General features: G+C 44.9%; 1 protein-coding gene across 2 annotated transcripts in view; it reads right to left on the bottom strand.

Annotated features, from left to right (window-relative positions):
* LOC311231273 (LETM1 domain-containing protein LETM2, mitochondrial-like) overlaps positions 1 to 13,706 on the bottom strand; it is a 38,950-nt gene extending 25,244 nt beyond the window's left edge. For both annotated transcript variants that reach the window (XM_084338271.1, XM_084338272.1), the window contains exons 1-4: positions 13,592 to 13,706; positions 12,199 to 12,273; positions 9,700 to 10,207; positions 3,113 to 3,256 (exon numbers count right to left, since the gene is read on the bottom strand). In XM_084338271.1, the coding sequence (XP_084194397.1) occupies positions 3,113 to 3,256; positions 9,700 to 10,207; positions 12,199 to 12,245 (699 nt within the window). In that variant the 5' untranslated portion in view covers positions 12,246 to 12,273; positions 13,592 to 13,706. The remainder of the gene's footprint in view (positions 1 to 3,112; positions 3,257 to 9,699; positions 10,208 to 12,198; positions 12,274 to 13,591) is intronic.
* Positions 13,707 to 20,108: the final 6,402 nt, after the last annotated feature.

The following is a 20,108-nucleotide window of genomic DNA, read 5'->3' as shown; positions in this document are numbered from 1 at the left end:
ATAGTGTGCCTATTTCGCCACACAAAACAAATCCCTGCTGTTTTATTCCGCAACGGGTCAAATGCATATAACATGCTTTGCAATCCTCGCCATTCCGTTATGACCACGTCGTGTTTAAGACCGGAATTAACGTTACGTTAGCATAAGCTAACAACAAGCTAAAGCCCTGTTCAGAGCGATAGAGAGAGACAGCAGAGGGGACTGGGACGGAGGGGGGGGGGGCATTCTCTCTTCTGTGTGCGCGCGTTTGAAAAGATCAGATGAAGTCAGACGAGTATATTATATTGATAGTAAATGTACTGAGGGTGGACAGATAATGTTGATATTTAAACATAAAAAATACAATACATAATAAATGTATTCATCATCATCATGCAACATGAAACAATTGCAGGAACGGTTTGGGAGAGGAAGGGGTTTTAGGTTGCGTGTTCCAAAAATGTTTTACTTAAAGTTTAAAGCTCAATATATCAAAATGTGGCACTTTATAGTGAACAGGAGGTCTATTTGTATTAAAAACAATAAATCGTTTTTCATTTAAATGTCTGAAAGAGCTCAAATATTTTTTTCCAAATTATATTTTCGTTACCTTTTTTGAGTTGATCTAAATGTTACTGATTGTGTTAAATGGGCTTATGATATCATCTCATATCGATCGCAGGCACCTGCATTGTATCGTATCGTGGCAGATATCGGCAAATATCGTATCGTTGTCCAAAGAATCTATATCGTATCGTGATGAAACTGGTGATTCCCACCCCTAGTAGAGTCCATACACCCAACACCAAATCCCATAATTCCTTACACGTAACGTGTCTGGCTGTGTGACGTCAACTTGTCAGCATGAAAATGACAGCCAAACATGGCACTGCAACTAAATAACACAAATACAATAGGCACATTTGTGACTGTTACAAATAGAACACGTTTTATACTTGTGCTACAAGATATTGGCCTGTGCTACAAAACTATCAACCTCTGTAGCACCAGTGCTATGTGCAAACAAAGTTAACGTACAGCCCTGACCCAGACTACTCTTTTAGGATAAAACAGTTCACACAACACGGCACGTGTCGAACCAGCAGGAAGGGGGCAGAAACAGAGTAGCCTACTCGGAGGCTAGACAGAACGTTTTCAAGCAAAAAATTATAATAATAAAGAAATGAGCGACACTGAGGAAAATCCCGGTTGTTCCCTGCGGAAGAATGGTGTGCGTCACTAAGACAGTGGCTCAAACATCGTAAAAGCAGGACAAGGCTTCAGTGTTTTGGCCACAGGTGTGCTGTGTTTATTAATCATGTTTATGTATTTTTTTTATCTATGCCTTTTTAACTAAATACTGTTTTTAATTAATGGGACATTCCTGGATAAATAAAGGATACATAAAAAAAATTATGTATTTTAATAATTGTATATACAAATGTTATCTTTTTACCCGGACTCAGTAGTGCCCAAAAATTGCCATGCAATAAAGCCCTATTATAAATATGACCTATTAATGTATTGTTCTATATTCATGAATACCATTAACTTCAGTCTTCACCATACATATCAAATATTCATTCATTTTCAGAATTTTAACCCCCTAAATTATTTCAACATTAGTATTAGTTGCACAAAGAACAGATGCACACAGATAAAATGCTTAGATTATGCCAATACTCCACTGTGGTGTCCTGTGTAAAACCGAAGCGAGAGGACAGGTTCCGTCTCTGGGTTGTGGGGGTAGCTCAAAGAAGGCTGTTTGTTTACGTATATCGCTTCGTGCATCGTGCACGCCATGAGGTGTCTTGACTTCCTACTCTAGTGTGAAGTCACTAAACTACGGAAAGTAAAATGTTCAGATCAGTTCCGACCAAAGCGATCTGTATCTCATTGTGGCCGTACATGCCGTGGAAGGAATAGAAATGGCGCCATCTTGTGGAAAATAAACCTGCTCGTTTAAAGGGTCATGCCCACTAAAATAAACCTGCTCATTTAAAGGGTCACGCCCACTTGTGCATCAGAGAAACATAAAAAATATCAAAGAAGGAAGAGACTCGAGTTATTTTGTATGTTACAAGAGACTTTTAAGTTTACCCCGAAATAAGTCCCAGATTTTTTTTCTTCCCGCAACGGGTCAAATGCACCCAACATGCTTTGCATCCTCGCCATTCCTTTATGCCCACGTCGCGTTAAAGACCTAAACTAACGTTAGCTGCTTACGCTAACTAAGCTAAGCTAACCCTGATCAGAGGCATAGAGAAAACCGCAGAGACCATTAGTGGGGAAGGGGCATTCTCCCTTTCTGTGTGTGTGCGCGCGCATTCCATCTCTGGTCTTTGGAAAGACCAGATGAGGTCAGAGGAGTGTGATAGTATTTACTGAGGATGGACAGATAATGTTGATATTTAAACGTAAAAAATATAATAGATAATAAATGTATTCATCATCATCATGCAACATAAAACAATTGGGTTTTGAGGGTGAGAGCGTAGAGCCCAGAGGCCTCCTCACCTTCTTGCTCTGCGTCTCGAAGGGTTAGGGTTAGGGTTAGAGGGTGAGGGTGAGGGTGTGAGCGTAGAGCCCAGAGGCCTCCTCACCTTCTTGCTCTGCGTCTCGAAGGGTTAGGGTTAGGGTTAGAGGATGAGGGTGTGAGCGTAGAGCCCAGAGGCCTCCTCACCTTCTTGCTCTGCGTCTCGAAGGGTTAGGGTTAGGGTTAGAGGGTGAGGGTGTGAGCGTAGAGCCCAGAGGCCTCCTCACCTTCTTGGGTTAGGGTTAGGGTTAGGGTGAGGGTTAGAGGGTGAGGGTGAGAGCGCAGAGCCCAGAGGCCTCCTCACCTTCTTGCTCTGCGTCTCGAAGGGTTAGGGTTAGAGGATGAGGGTGTGAGCGTAGAGCCCAGAGGCCTCCTCACCTTCTTGCTCTGCGTCTCGAAGGGTTAGGGTTAGGGTTAGAGGGTGAGGGTGTGAGCGTAGAGCCCAGAGGCCTCCTCACCTTCTTGGGTTAGGGTTAGGGTTAGGGTGAGGGTTAGAGGGTGAGGGTGAGAGCGCAGAGCCCAGAGGCCTCCTCACCTTCTTGCTCTGCGTCTCGAAGGGTTAGGGTTAGGGTATGGCTCTACCAGAGGCCTCCTCACCTTCTTGCTCTGCGTCTCGAAGGTGGACGGCAGCATCTGAGGGAACAGCTTGAGGAAGACAGGCAGCAGGAACTCCATGAAGGGCACGATGATGAAGACCATGAAGGGCACCAGGCGGAAGAGGTCCGCGCACGTCCTCAGGAGCTGCAGGAGGAAGAGCACGGGCACTCAGCCTAGATACTCATCATCATCATCATCGTCATCATCATCGTCATCATCATCATCAGCATCATCATCATCAGCTGCTGCAGGAGGAACACCAAGGTCTCTGCTCCTCAGAGATGATGCCCCCCGGACCCCGGTTTTAAACGGGAACCGGTACTATATTAGAAAATACCGGAGTATTTATAAGCTCCGACGTCCTCGGTACTGCTATCGATACTCTAGAGAAATTATTATTATTATTATTATTTAAAAGTTGCGAACGATCTCTCCTCTCTCTGTCTCTGCACGAGAAGCGAGCCGCAGCGAGTCATTATTACACACACTCCTCGCGAGTCGCCCTACACATACGGGTACTTCGTTCTTACACATACGGGTAGGGCTGCAACGATTAGTCGACATAATCGACGACGTCGATTATGAAAAATCGTCGACGAGAAATTGTTGCGTCGATTAGTCATTAAAAAAGAAAAAAAAAATTATTTAATTTTTTTTTTTTTTTTGTGCACTACCTATCTTTGTGAGAGTGGCTTCTCAGGGTTCCAGACAACATCATAACATGATGATCCCATAGCAAATTTTGGACATTGAAAACATTGTTCCCCTGCAGGAGATGATGATCAGAGTAAGACACACACACATACTCCTCTCACTCACACACAGCGATCAGAGTAAGACACACACATACACCTCTCACTCACACACAGCGATCAGAGTAAGACACACAAACATACTCCTCAGTCCTCTCACTCACACACAGCGATCAGAGTAAGACACACACATACACAAATTACACAGTACAGTACACACACTCCTCTCACTCACACACAGCGATCAGAGTAAGACACACACATACACAAATTACACAGTACAGTACACACACTCCTCTCACTCTCACACAGCGATCAGAGTAAGACACACGCATACACAAATTACACAGTACAGTACACACACTCCTCTCACTCTCACACAGCGATCAGAGTAAGACACACGCATACACAAATTACACAGTACAGTACACACACTCCTCTCACTCACACACAGCGATCAGAGTAAGACACACACATACACAAATTACACAGTACAGTACACACACTCCTCTCACTCTCACACAGCGATCAGAGTAAGACACACGCATACACAAATTACACAGTACAGTACACACACTCCTCTCACTCACACACAGCGATCAGAGTAAGACACACACATACACAAATTACACAGTACAGTACACACACTCCTCTCACTCTCACACAGCGATCAGAGTAAGACACACACACACAATTACACACACACACGGACTCCTCTCACACCCAGCAAACAAAAGACCTAGAAGTCTGTCTGATCTGACTCATCCCCGTCTCCCCCTACAGCTGTTCCACGACGTCAGTACTCAGTAGTGTACGTCACCCTCCCCTCCTGGTCCTGGACCAAGTTACAGCCCCATCAGCCGTGGTGCTGGGGGCAGATGCTGCTGCTAGTTATTTCTTTTTTATTATTATTATTTTAGTTATTTAAACTTAAAGTACACTACACTTCCAATTTTGTATTATTTAATTTATTTATCTTGTTAAGTTGTTATGAGTGATTGCACTTGACTCAATGCACTGACTGACTGTATTGTTCTTGACTTCAACATTTCAAATACATTTCATTTAAAGTTGCAAGATCCAAATTCAAATGTTTCATGAGTCATTATTTTAATTTGCTATGGGATCATCATGTTATGATGTTGTTGTTTGGTCCTGACAAGAGTCTCAAAGTCTGGGGTGATGGTAGACAAGCAACTCTGAGGTCATGCTCAATGTCCAATCTGTTCCTCTGCTCTGTCTTCAGCTGGACCAGAGCTGAGAAGCCACTTTCACAAAGATAGGTAGTTATATAAAAAAAAAAAAAAAAAAAAATTGTTTGTTGTTGTTTACATTGGTTTTCGATTAGTCGACTAATCGAAAAAATAATCGGCAGATTAGTCGACTACCAAAATAGTCATTAGTTGCAGCCCTACATACGGGTACTCCTTAATGAAAGCGCTGTCTCCGTGCTGAAGCACGCTGCACACAGACACAGACAGCTCTGAGTCTGCATGCACCGAGTCGTGATGGCGGATAGAGCGAAGCGTTCTAAAGTATGGATATACTCTACAAGGGTCAATGCAGACAACGCACGTTCAGGGCTGTACACTGCGATGATATCGTCGCAAATTGCCCCTTTAATTGGCCGTTGCGATTGGTAAATATTATCTGGGGGCGGGCTTGCGAGTAGTGCTTTCAACTGCCTTGCATTCGCATTTCACTCCTAAATGATCCAAGGCGTGTGATGACGCGATGACGTCACTCACGCGAGCTGAGCAGTGAGCACTCAGCAGGTATGATCAGCGGGAACAATCGACTGAGCACTCACTCTGATAGACTGGCTGACTGTCTGACTTAGCTATGAAGAAAAGTAAAGTTAGTATTGCTTCATATTTTCGACGCGTTCGAACTCCTATAGTGAGCCGAACTGAACTGAACTCAGACACACGGAGAGAGCTGCAGCGTCTGCTGCTCCTCCTCCCTCCTGCACCCGTGGCTGTTGTAAACACTAGTCTAGTGGGACACTGGGACCTCGGTGAGCCTGCCAGCCGGCTAGCTACTGATAGCTATCAACAAATGCTCCAGTAAGTCTAGTAGTGCATGATAGCTCGCGTTAGCTTACTGTTCAAAACAAAACGTCCCATTAAACTAAATAGTTCAGATAGCTTATAACACTGAGTCGATGCGTATTCGAGCTGAGGGCACGCTGAGGGCTGGGCGATATGGAAAAAAATCATATCGCGATAACGATATGATAATTTTATTTTATTTCTCGATATCGATAATTATCGAATTGTTATAAGTATAAAAAAATAAAAAATAAAAAATATGTTTTTTTTTTCTTCTTCTTTTTAACAACAGATGTATGTTTATTTTGCAGCAATTCTTTGTTGTTGCCGCCATCTTCAGTGTTACATCCCCTCACACTCCAGTTCTCAGGCTGCAGCTGGTTTAAAAGCTAAAGTAAACCGGCTTCTCTGCTGGCTGTGGCTCCAGAGGAGTTGAACAGTTCTGGCTCTGCTAGTTTATTTTCGATCTTTTGGCGCTTTTTTGGTGGACAAACCACCGCACATGTGCACTGTGACTCGTGACTGGAGACTAGTTCTGCTAGCACACATAGCCTACTGTGTACAGACGGTTTCAAAATAAATGGACAAGAGAAAAATAAATCTGAATTTGGTCAGTATTGTCATTTGGACAAGCAAAGCCATTACTTTAAGTTGCAGGCAAGAAAGACAAGTCTGTCCACTGTCTCTGGTTTTAAAACTTAGGGGCAAGTGTGCCCCTAGTGAAAAAGCTTAGCGTACAGCCCTGACGTTGCCACAAGTGCAACAAAACATTTGCCAGTAAGAGTGGCAATACGAGCAATCTATCAAAACATTTGTTGGCAAAACACGATATTAGTAGAGATGTTCCGATACCATTTTTTCCTTTCCGATCCGATTCCGATACCTAAGCTTTGGGTATCGGCCGATACCGATACTTATCCGATACCAGTGCATACATTAAAAAAATAAAAAAATATTATATAAATTATAAAACGTTTTTTTTTTTAATACAGCTACTGTTTTATACTGTTTTTGAGTAATAACTATAAAGTAATGGTATTTATTCAACAACAGGTGATTGTATAGATTAGTATTAGTATCAGTAATTGAAAACTATCTCAATGAGTTCACCCACGGAAAGGTTGTTGGCACATTAGTTCCACACGGACATTATTCGTTGCTGCACTTGCTTCCACAAGAAGGCTCCGTTTAGTACCAGAGGCTCTGTTGTTGTGATTTTTGCACAATAAATATTCAACATTCTCTTTTGAGACTCCGCCTCAGACTCTTATCATTTGGCACTAAAAGCTAAACATTGTCGCCGATATGGCTGTCCGCAACATGTCATTAATTGTGTACGCGACGTGCAATTGTGCAATGACAACGTTACCGTGAGCTAGGTTAGCTAGCATGAGCTACCGCTATATGGAAAGACTGTAACGTTACTGCCGGTGACATTGTGATTTAACTTGGAATACTCCTTTGCCAACTTGCTGTACTTTGCTTGCAGATCTGCAGTCATTATTGCTGGATTATTAATAGCCCCAACTTTAGCCAAGGTAACGTCAAAGCTAGCTTTCGGTTAGCTGTTCAATGCTAATAACACCAGCCACCAAGCGAACTCATCAGAGCTCCCCGTCAACAGCGCTGTCGGGACAATGGCATTTTAAGAAAGTATCTGCTCTGCTGTTAATGGCAATTGACACTTTAATTCACGGTCGATTAAGCACACGTTTGTTTTATAATGCTCACCCAGCGAAGTATGAGTATATAAAGTATCTACAGAGCCCAACGTCCGCAGTGTTGTTGATAAATTACGTCATATGGTATCGGAGCGCAACATTAGAGGGTACTCGCCGATACCGATACCAGCATTTTAGGCAGTATCGGCGGCATTTCCGATACTGGTATCGGTATCGGAACAACTCTAGATATTAGTGTGCAGAAATGCGCCGTATTCGACTGCCTTGCGCGCACTGTTCCATCTGCATCCACGTCCACTGCAGCCGGTAAGCCAAGATACGGAGTTTCCTAGGCTAATAACGAATTATTACAAATAGGCTAATAAACAAAATAATTGTTTAGCTACAAATACTACAATCTAAAAACTTTTTATAGATGGTCAAGCTGAGGCGTCAGCCACCAATGTGTCCCAGGCCAGTGAGCCCAGGGCCACCACACATCCTCCCTCTACCTCCACCACCCAAAGTCCCTTCTCCCTACAGTAGCAGCTAGAGGAAGGATGACAGAGGATAGGGTGAACGAGTGTCACAGGGCTGTGACAAAGTTTGTTGTCAAAGGCCTGCACCCGTTCTCTACAGTGGAGTCCAAGGACTTTAGGTAACAACTAATCATTCAGTGTATATCGTTTTTTTTTTGTATACATAGTTGTCTAACTTGTCTGTTGTTGTTATAAGTTATTATTGAAGCAGCTATTCCCACCACTCCACACATTTACAATAATTCAATCATTTCTAATCTTTACTGTAGGGAGACAGATGACCAATGCTCTCAACTGCAAATATAAAAATCATTAAAAAATAATCAAAAAGATCAGTCAGATATGTAGAGGCGGAGCCAGCTGGCTCCTTGAGCTGGCAAGCTGTCTGCTCAACATGGAAGTCATCGCGGGACGGGAATCAGCCTGGAATATATATTCACAGTAGCCAATACTCAATCAATAAGCGTGATCGATATTTGGAATGGCGATCAGGAATTGGAATGATCTTTTTGGAGAACATCTGATCTGAGGTAAGGAATCTATTTTACCAGTCTTGGGATAATCAGAGTTGTATTCGCTGAGATCTCAGCGTTTGCCCTATGTGTGTGTGTGTGTGCGCGATCGCTGATGAGGAAATCAGAGAATCGATTTTTCAGCTCGCGTCTCTAGCGTGCATACGTACACATATACTATCGATAATCTAGCGTTTATTTGAAAACGATTCATAAATAGGCAGAAAAATTACAACGTTTTTGTGTATTCTAGAATATTCCAGTAAACGTCTTTTATCATGGAATCTTTATATTTTCCTTGAAAACGAGGGCTTTTCAAAATGCTATAAAACGAAAATGAACCGATAAAAAAACACTCCGCTTCGACAATGTTGACTGGAAAACTAGTCATTGATAAGCGACGGGCAGATTAGACACATAGCCATCATTTAAAACATAGATTAGGCGTTTTTAACGCTAACATTGAAGTGGATGGTGGGCATTCAACCGGTAAATCAAGGTTAAGCAAGGGCTCTGAAAGTGTTAAGGATATTATGATGTTTTTATACAGTTTTACTTTTATGTAATGCGTTTTAGATATTTGTGTGCTGGATAATGTGTTTAATGTTATATTTGTATGTCTCTGGACCGCAGGAAGAGTGGCGGTCCAAAATAAAATTTTTTAAACTTTGACCAGTCAGCTGGTTCTTTTCGCGTTTATCGCTTTTTCTGGTCAAGTATGACCGACAGAAACAGGTTGAATGGGGGTATAGATGGGGGGAAAGACACTGAGAAAATACGGCTAGTCCGGGAGTCGAACTCGCTACCCCAGATCCGTGACACGCACGGTTGTCCCCGACGCCGAAATAGCGTTCGAGGTACGCGGTGAGCTACTGGAGCTCCCCTTGCATTTTTTTTTTACTTTAGTTTTGTGTATTTTGTATAGTGTTTGGTCTTTATTTTTTATTTTTTTGTACTGTATGAAGCACAATCTTAGGGGGCTCATACAGAACCGAGCATTTCACTGTAATGTACGTTATACGTGACAAATGAAACAGAAAACTTGAAAAGCAAGGTATCCTGGAACACGTACCCTCCGCCGCTCCCTCCTGCTCAGCTGCTGTCCGTGCAGTAACCTCCATCCCATCCTGCAGGCGATGTTGGTGTCGATGGCCAGCAACCTGAAGCCATCGTAGTAGTGCTTGAGCTCTGCGATGACCCTCTGAGACAGAGACTTCCTGAGCGGGGCTGCGTCCACCGCGTTGACCGGGGCTGCTTCACTCTCGGAGACCCTCTGAGACAGAGACTTCCTGAGCGGGGCTGCGTCCACCGCGTTGACCGGGGCTGCTTCACTCTCGGAGGGGTCAAGGTCCACGCGGGAGGGCTTGACCTCTTGAAGCCTGGCGCACGACTCGTGAAGGAAGCGCACCGAGACGCCGGCTAGCCGGTGACTGCTGCTCGCGGTACATCCGAAGACAAGCGGCCGGAGAGCGTGGTGGATAGGTAGTACAGTCCGGCTCGTCAGCTCCGACAGTGGACGAACAAACGTAGTGGAGGGAAGACGGACGCGGTGGTGCCGTTTGGTCAGCAAGTACGAGCCCCTGAAGAACAACAACAACAAACACGAGGAGGGCATGAATTACATCAAACTTTCAAAGTGGTACTTTTAAAATAACCAAGTAATAAGGCTAGCCTATGACTAATAGAAGCTTCTATCGCCAGGCCATCAGGCTGCTCAACGAACAATAACACTATGCAACAACCATCAAATGCACACAGCACACGCATCCACACGCACACACTCACTTTAAACAAACAACACACTGCAGCACCCACTCTCCACACTTTAGAACACCTAAACACACTTTATATTTATTGGTAAAGGATTTGCACTACAACCCATACCTCAGTACACCTTACTGTAAATTGTACCTTAATTGTACCTCATCCCATTTCTGCTCTGCACTATATAGTATTGTATATTAGTACATTGCATAGTATATATTGTATATTGTATGGTAACTCAGTTACTTCTATTCTGCATCGAACATTGTACATATGTCTATACTGAACACTGTGACCTCTATTTTTACATGCTATACTATTTTATTTCATACTTATCTTTTGTCTAGCACAGTCTCTGGAGCGTAACAGAAAGAAGAATTTTGTATAAAAGTATTCTGTACTTCTGTATGACAACTATTAAAGAAACTTGAAAAAAAAATATATATATATTTATTCTCACCGCATAATACCTATCCTCGCGTGCCTGTACTTACCTACACATAGTCCTTTACTATATATATATATATATATATATAACTTTCACTTTATTTATTTGGACGGGACAATGCAAAATTAATGAACACCGGATTTCGCACGAGGCTAATTTCCATCCGTTGTCCCCAAAAATAAAGACAGGATATATTATAAAACAGTAAGAAATGTACAAATAAGTAGCAGCAATACACTAGAAAATACATAGCAGATATATCTGTACATAATATATCCTACTCTTACTAGTTACACTGCTGTCGTCGTCATACGGTCTTAATTTATATAATACAACTCTGTACATCATACACATCCGATTAGCACTACACTCAGTAGTACTCATTTGTATATCTTGTACCCAGTTTAATCACCTACATTGTATATTGCTGTTGCACTTTACTGCTACATTTGCACTCGGGTTGGATACCAAACCTCTTTACGTTGTGCCGTTACTGTTAGGGATGGGTACCGAATTCGGTACTTTTGAGGTACCGAACCGAAACACGTCGGTACTACCGAGTATCGAATCAAGTGAGAAACCAAAAAAAAAAAATAAAAAAAAAAAAAAAAAAAAAATGTTTACCTTTTTCTTTTCATGTCAACGTTCACACGCACAATATATGCTTACCTAGGATTTGACTTGATTCAACAATAAAGCAGTCGGAGCAATGACAAGCCGAAAACTGTCGAAATTGTAGTTATTTGAAGTTTGGATTTTTTTTTTACGACTGAGGTAGGTAAATTAAATTTCTTGAGACTAAAGTACCGAAAAAAGGTACCGTTGGGTACCGGTATCGATTCACAGGTACCGGTACCGGTATCGGTTCAAATGTGAAAGGTACCCATCCCTAGTTACTGTATGATCTAATCTACGACTAGTGGCAGTGCTTACTGCCCAGCAGCTCTGTTCATGGGTCAGACTAGACACCATAGTGCTTACTGCCCAGCTCTGTTCATGGGTCAGACTAGACACCATAGTGCTTACTGCCCAGCAGCTCTGTTCATGGGTCAGACTAGACACCACAGTGCTTACTGCCCAGCAGCTCTGTTCATGGGTCAGACTAGACACCACAGTGCTTACTGCCCAGCTCTGTTCATGGGTCAGACTAGACACCACAGTGCTTACTGCCCAGCAGCTCTGTTCATGGGTCAGACTAGACACCATAGTGCTTACTGCCCATCTCTGTTCATGGGTCAGACTAGACACCACAGTGCTTACTGCCCAGCAGCTCTGTTCATGGGTCAGACTAGACACCACAGTGCTTACTGCACAGCTCTGTTCATGGGTCAGACTAGACACCACAGATGCATCTCTTACCTGGAGCGAGTGGCAGCTATGAGAACCTGGGAGCCGAACACGACCATGTCGTCGGATGCAGGAGGTCGGGCCTTTCTGTCAAAACAAAAATGGCATCAACCAAGCATTACCCTCGGGTCTGTGCGATGACTAATACATGTGCGTATGTTCTTATGTACCCCAGTTGCTATTGCATGTACATATTTGTGTTTTATTACACGTATGTATGTACATGCTTACCAACTGTTTCGCCTGTTTTATAGCATCACTACTATCAGCGACATCTAAGAAGGTAGATCCCCCCTTGAACTGAAAATGGGGGACCCTGATGTAAACTAGACGAAAGTCTCTCTGGTCTGCATCCCCTCCCAATTGTGTGTATTGAGCCGTACTGTATTGTAATTTGTACCCATTCTACAATCTGTTAATAAGGTTTTCAATCAATCAATCAAACAAACGGCCATTCTAATGTTTGTTTCTCTGGGGTATGTCTGGGAGTGTTGCATTTATTTATTTATATTTTGGATTTCATGGTGTTTTTAGTTTTGTTCTCGATTCATCGTGTGAATGATGTTTCTTCTTGACTTGTTTACAGAAGAAGCCCATATTAACGTGTGTGTTGTCGGGCCTTACAGATACATTTAACTTGATTTATGATGATGTCTGCAATGTGAGTCGTGGTCGAGCCAGGTGGGACCAACAAACAAACAAACAGCCGGTCACGTGTCAGGATCTCTAGGGCAGTAAACAGCTGGTCAGGGACACGTGTGGACAGGCTGTCAGTCAGTGGTGTGGGTCGCATACTAGGCAGTAGGCATTGATTGATTGATTGATCATTGTATTAACGGATTTCAGAATGGGTACAATACAGTACGGCTCAATACACACAATTGTTAAGGGGATGCAGACCAGAGAAAGACTTTCGTCTTGTTTACATCAGGGTCCCCCATTTTACATTCATCATAACACACATGACATACAGATAGACAATACTGCTACATCTATACATTTATGACATACCAGATTTACAAATACAGGCAGTTAACCCTTCCACTGCCACACTACAGAAGGGTGACCTGGTGGTAAAGTTAGCTACGCTGCCTCCTATTTGCGGCTGAAAAACCCTCCCCTTGTAACACGATCCACGGTGCGATCCGTGTAAGTAAGGGCAACTAGTTGTGTAGTTACTAGTTAGTAATAATGTCTACACACAGTTATTAATAACGTTAGCTAACCTGGATCCATTCCACCAACAACACGGAGATTATGCCGTTAGTTAGTTAGTTATTAATGTTCTTCACACCGTGTCAGCTCGCAGTACACCGAGGTGAGTTGACACACCGCGTGAATGTAACACGTTAACGTCGACGGACTTCACTAATGTTACTAATGTTGACTCTGGCCGTGTTCTCACCTTGTAGTGGGTGTTTGTGTGGTGAGCTGTCTTCAGTCCTGTAACTGTTACTGTACTAACAGTTAGTTGTGTGTGTCGCAGCTCCAACACCACACTGTGTACCGCTGGAAGCTTCCACGGCGCGTGCGCAGCTCCAACACCACACTGTGTCCCGCTGGAAGCTTCCACGGCGCGTGCGCAGCTCCAACACCACACTGTCGGCCCGTTTATGCTTTCTACAACGCAGTTGGGTTTCCGGGTTCCTCTGATTGGCCACTAAGCCCGCCTTCTCTCTCTTCTTTTCGGGCTCTCTCTCTCTCCACCCGCACGTCTCAACCGAGCGTGGTCAAAAGGGAGGGGCTAGCCCAATGTGGAGTGACGTCCCCTCTCCGCCAATCAGCGCACGGTTCCCACTCCGCCAATCAGCGCGCGCTCTCTGTGGCCGTCAGCAGCAACGAGAAGGCAGTGCAGACATGCGCAGTGTTGATGGATAACGATAGCTAGCTAGCTAGCATCACGGGCTAACCTTGACACGGTCAGGATATTCCACATCCAACCCAACCCAGTGCAATAACAACAGATGTAACAACACACTCATTCACAATATGACGTGAAATCACACTGTAAGATTACAAATGTAATAACAATATAGCAACGATATTGGACATGTTGGTAGCTTAGCAGCAGCTCACTGCTAGCTACATAGGGGCTTAATGACAACCTTCCTAACCAATGAAGGTTTGCGTCCTTTTGAGAAGACCACCCATTAGAAAGGTTATGTTTCGCAAGGCTACCAATCAGCGAGGACTGGTCGTTTTTACATCCCGCCTTCTCCGCCTAGCCGCTTCTACCGATCTAGGATCAGTACCGTAGACCTATGTGTGCTCTAAACTGGTATCAGACAGATCTAGGATCAGTACCGTAGACCTATGTGTGCTCTAAACTGGTATCAGACAGATCTAGGATCAGTACCGTAGACCTATGTGTGCTCTAAACTGGTATCAGACAGAAATATTTCTGTCAGTACAGTATTGCTATTTTACGACTGGTTTGCAAAATAAATTAATTAATATGTTTTTGTCTATGACCGGTAGGAGACCACAGCCCCATCTACACCCATCTCGACTTGGAATTATGAAAAACAACACGCACACAAACACAACACAATAACTTAATTAACTTGATCAAACAAAAGACTAAAAACTTTTGCAAGCGATATTTAAATAATGAAAGAAAGAGAGTTCAGTTTCATCTGTGCTCAACACTTGAGAACGTAGCCAGTCTTTCAAACTGTTGCTTCTCCCTAAACGCAGCTGGTTCCTTGGACAATCAGTTCCATAAGTACAGTACGTTCTGTCCTCGTTCAGACTGTGGTACAGTATCCATCATCCTCTGGGTGGAAGCAGCCATCTAGTGGTAGTGTTTATACAAAACTGAAGTTTGTGTCGTTTTTTGGCGGGCCTTGGTACAACAACAGCAACAACAACAACTCATTTTGTATATTGTATATTTTGTATAGTGTTTGGTATTTATTCTTTTGTCTGTTTTACTGTATGAAGCACAATCTCAGGAGGCCCATACAGAACCAAGAACTTCACTGTAATGTACAACGTGTACCTTATATGTGACTAATAAAACAAAACTTGAAACTTGAAACAACTAATCATAATATGAATCATATTATTAAATACAATAAATATAAATAAACCATTTTCAGAAGAAGATGGAAATGCACTTGAGCAAAGAATATATATGTCGAAGTAGTAAAGGATAATACGTTACCTCTCCTTGACAATACCAGTGTTTTTTTGTTATTGTTTTACACATCATTGATTGATTGATTGCAAACTTTATTAACAGATTGCAGAATGGGTACAATACAGTACGGCTCAATACAAACAATTGTTAAGGGGATGCAGACCTGAGAAAGACTTTCGTCTTGTTTACATCAGGGTCCCCCATTTTCAATTCATCATAACATATATGACATACAGATAGACAGTACTGCTACATCTATACATTTATGACATACCAGATTTGTAAATACAGTACTGTTTGTGATACAAAAAGAGTCCAGAAAAGAGAGTAGAAACTCTACATTGGGGGAGGTTGGGTAGGTGGGGTGGGGGGGACGACTGTACATTGGAGGTGGTTGGGTGGGGGGGGGGGGGTTGGGTAGGAGTGGGGGGGGAGGTTGGGTAGGAGGGGTGGGTGGGGGACACTGTACAACTGTACAAGCAAAACTGTACATTGGAATATTGACAAAACCATACTTGGTAATTTACTGTACATTGGAGGGGGTTGTGTTAGGACATTTACAGGGGCCAGTTTTGAATTGCAGTCTCCTGTAGGTGTTCTTTGAGAGAGGTTTTGAAAGTGGGTAGTTGTTGTGAAGGATCAGATTAAACCGAATATGTATATTTATTTATATATATATATTTAATTGTATTTGTATATCGTTTGATATCCCCTGTATATTCCTTGTACAATATGCACTGAATATCCCTTTAGTCTACTAAACAGCCCATAATAGTTTCATTCTACCATTGGACGAGAACCTGGCGCCAGGTTGCCATACCCCTAGGTCCAAGTTCAATCGTGCCGCCTAACATGTCGTGGCAAGCCCCGGTTCCGCGCAGGAATATGTCGGGCGAAATACGAATGGTACTATTTGTTCATAGCGCATATATATATGGCGCAAGTAAAGTAGAACTTTCTTTTAGTCCAGTTCTTTACCCTCCAACAGAGTGACAGACGCAAAGCCTCCCCACGACGCACGTGCGGTGTAGTAAGGCCTACTTGGCCCAGAATAGGCATTGAGATATCGTGTAGATTAATAGTTGAATAGTCATAGTTTGGCACTATACCGTCGAGTTGGACGTATTCTATTAAGCTAATAATAGTCTATTTATGTATGGTGCATCGTTCGGTTAGAGTTCTAAAGTTATCAGTACCCCCATCGTTCCTGACGTTATCTGGACGCTTAACCAGGCTGAGCAGACCCCTAGTGGTGCTTGCATCCGAGGAGCTCCGGGCCAAGAGCGACTGGACCTGTATATTGGATTACTCTACCCGGACGACGGCGAGCCTTCCACGGCTTGGATTATGCTTTGGGTGCTTTGATTATTCCATGGATAAAGGCCAACACTGCGGAGTGTTGGAATTACCCCCCGGAGAGGACTCCAGGTGAGACGGCGCTCTACACCAGTGAGGTCGCCTCACGTCTCTCCGTTGTGGACCGGCAGCTACCGTCCACAGAGGGTCCAGCTGTATTCGTCTGCGGACCGAGGTTCTGTGGGCACCGTGTCCAAGACTTTGGATTCTCCCAAGACACCGTCGGCCAGATGGGATACCGCCAGCGGCTTCTCTAACCCCCCCCCTCCTACTGTCTTACAACCAGCGGGACCCCCCCCCCCTTAGTGTATCCAGCTATAATCATCTAAGTACCATCGCTATCGTTTCCTAAATATTCCAGGTTGTATACTTACTCCCTGCGTAACCAGAGATTGGACATTCAATGTTGATTTACCTACGAATACTCATTTGCCATAAAAGTGCATATTTCATATTTCAAATCATAAATGTAATTAAGTGACCGTTGTATACACCTTTTGCTGTATTAAACCTTCGATTTGGTACATTTGTGTGGATTCGTTTCATCAGGTGGGAAAGTGTTCATCATACTTATATCATGTACTGGATGGCCAGAAGTTAAAGTACAAGAGGTAGTGGTATTAAATATCATATCTAACAATACAGTCAGGGAATTGTACCCCTCAGTTACAATTGGTCCTTCGAGCCGGATGGTAACTAGTGTAATATTAATATAGTGTTATTAATATCGAAATGGCCTATGATGAACACTCCACGAAACGATCCTCCTAACCTAGAACGCCCGCGGCGCAGACGACAGACACCTCAGTACTTAGAGGCTTACACTGTCAGTCAACTACCTAGCCTTCGACAAACGGTAAACGCGGTAAAAGTAGAAAGTAAAATTATGTCTGACCTTAACGAACAGGTTTCCCCGACCACAGAGGCCCTAGTAGGTCCTAATGTAACTGACCAAGCTCACGGTGGGGACCAGGAGAGAATTGACATGCCTTTACCCCCCGCCACTACCCAAGAAGTAGTCCCCGACCAGCCCCGGGAGGAAGACAACCCTACAGAGAGAGAACTCTGCACGGAAGAAGAGGAGGAGAGCGCCGAGGAAATAGAGCTCCAGGACTCCCCAACGAGTACCCCCAGGAGCGGCTCACGCAGGAGCGGCTCACCTCCACAACCGCCTTCCCCCAGCGAAGCGGAGAGGATACTACAACAGGCGTTCCTCGTCAGCCTGACAGCCTCTACCGAACGCGATCGACTCCAAGCGCAGGCGCTTAGCGAGCGCGAACATTTTACTATTGAAAGAGAACGTCTCCAAGCGCAGCAACGGAGCGAAGAAGAGCGCACACGCCTGGAGATGAGACGCCTCCAGACAGAAGAGAATATGGCAAGAGACCGGGCCGACGCAGAGCGCGACAGACTACAAGCGCAACTAATAGAGCAGCTGATCAAAAGGACAACACCCTCTCCCTCCGCCAGGGGCTCAAGGAACTCGTCGAGACAACAGTCAAGGGCAGCGTCTCCTCAACGAGCAAGCGACCCTGAACTTGACCAACAGACCGAGTCGAGACCCCCCGCAGACCCCCTTCACAGACCGGTCCAAGCGAGACCCAGCTACAAGGAAGGAGCGGCATACACTGCGGAGAAGCTAAATAAACGACTACAGGATCTGGAAGATCTGATAGAGGAAGAAGAGGGAGAGGAGGAGAACCAAGCCCGACGACAGCACAGTACTCCACTGGACCAGGAGGTCCCATACAGTCCAGGCTATACCCCCGCGGCGCTGCGCTACAGACCCCCGACTCTATTCACGGGTGAACACGACGCACGACCAGCCCCGAGGAATAGCACCTGGACCAGCGGGCCATGGTACCCTGCCAGTACCAGCCCACAGCGAGGCGCAAGAGGGGACTCGCCCAGGAGGTCTCTCCCCCAACGCTCGCCGATGTATCAGCCATCCACGGCGTCATACAATGCCACACCGTCATTCCCAGACTTCGCCTATGAGAGTCGAGCACAGTACACGGAGCTCCGGATGTGCTTAGAGACAATGATGGTGGATGTCGCTGATGAACGCCACAAGTATGCAATATTACTGAAGCACCTGAAAGTACCGCGAGCGCACAATATAGCGCTAGCCTATGCTACCTCTTCGACCCCATACACAGCGGCCCTTGCAGCGCTGGATCAGAGATATGGATGTATATGGGATTACGTAATCCAAGAGATAAGGCATATTGATCGCCTACCCCCAGCCACAGACAATCGCTCACTAGACGACCTGTCAATCAAAGTGCAGTCCCTGGTGGGGATGCTGGGAGCGCAACGGGAGAAGGGCATGCATGAGCTATACGCCAACTCTAATGTCGAGAGGATCTTGGAGAAGCTGCCACCCGCAAGACAGGAGCGCTTCAGGCGACAGAGAGATTACCGGGATCCCAACGGCCCTGAGCCATCCCTCCTTGATCTAGCCGACTTCCTGGCGAGAGAAGTCAGCAGCCTACGACTAGATACATTCGGGCGGAGCACGCCAAGCTCCAGAGAGGGACCCAGGAGAATAAATGATGGAAGAAGATCGGTGACTGTCATGCACCAATCGGAGTCAGTACCGAGCAGTAAGAGTCACAGCACCCCCTCGAGAAAAGAGAAGTGGAAGATAGCGTGTCCCTACTGTGAGAAAGAACACTGGCTGTCACAATGTGACCTATTCACAAAGATGAATGCAGAAGAAGTGAGTTAATGGATAAAGTCCAACCGGCGCTGTTATCGATGTGCGCGGCCCCACATGGCAGCCGAATGCCGCCTAAAGAAAAGGTGCAGCCGGTGCGATGGAGCCCATCTAGATATACTACACGATAGTAACGGAAGACGGCCTACACCTGCACCACGGAGCGGCACCAAGGCAAGTGTCATGTACATTGACCCCGCCAGCAGCAGCGGAGCCCAAGTGCTCTTAAAGGTAGTCCGTGTGACATTGAGCTACCAAGATAAAGTCATGGACACTTACGCCGTCCTTGATGACGGGTCAGAGAAGACCCTTCTGCTCGCCTCCGCTGCGACCCAGCTGGGACTGCGGGGGAGCAAGAACGAAATGACGATTCGGACAATAAGAAGAGATTTAAAGACGATAAAGGGCGAGAATGTCTCCTTCACCATCGCAGCAAACGGGCAGCCAGAGCGACGGTACAAGATTACAAATGCTTTCACCAGCCAAGAAATAGGACTATCGCAGTACACCTACCCTGTCACCAAGTTGATGGATAAATATGTGCACCTGCGCCAATTACCTATCCCGCTCATAGACGGCGCTACCCCGACCCTGCTGATAGGCTCCGACCATGCAGAACTCATAGTCCCGATTGACCGGGTCCATACAGGCCCCCGAGGCTGTCCTGCAGCAGTCGAGACCCGCCTAGGGTGGACCCTACAAGGC

Source organism: Notolepis coatsorum, assembly GCF_963971535.1.
Source record: "Notolepis coatsorum genome assembly, contig: SUPER_6_unloc_1, whole genome shotgun sequence".
NCBI classification, from domain to species: Eukaryota; Metazoa; Chordata; class Actinopteri; order Aulopiformes; family Paralepididae; genus Notolepis; species Notolepis coatsorum.
This window is presented reverse-complemented; position numbering and strand designations above follow the sequence as displayed.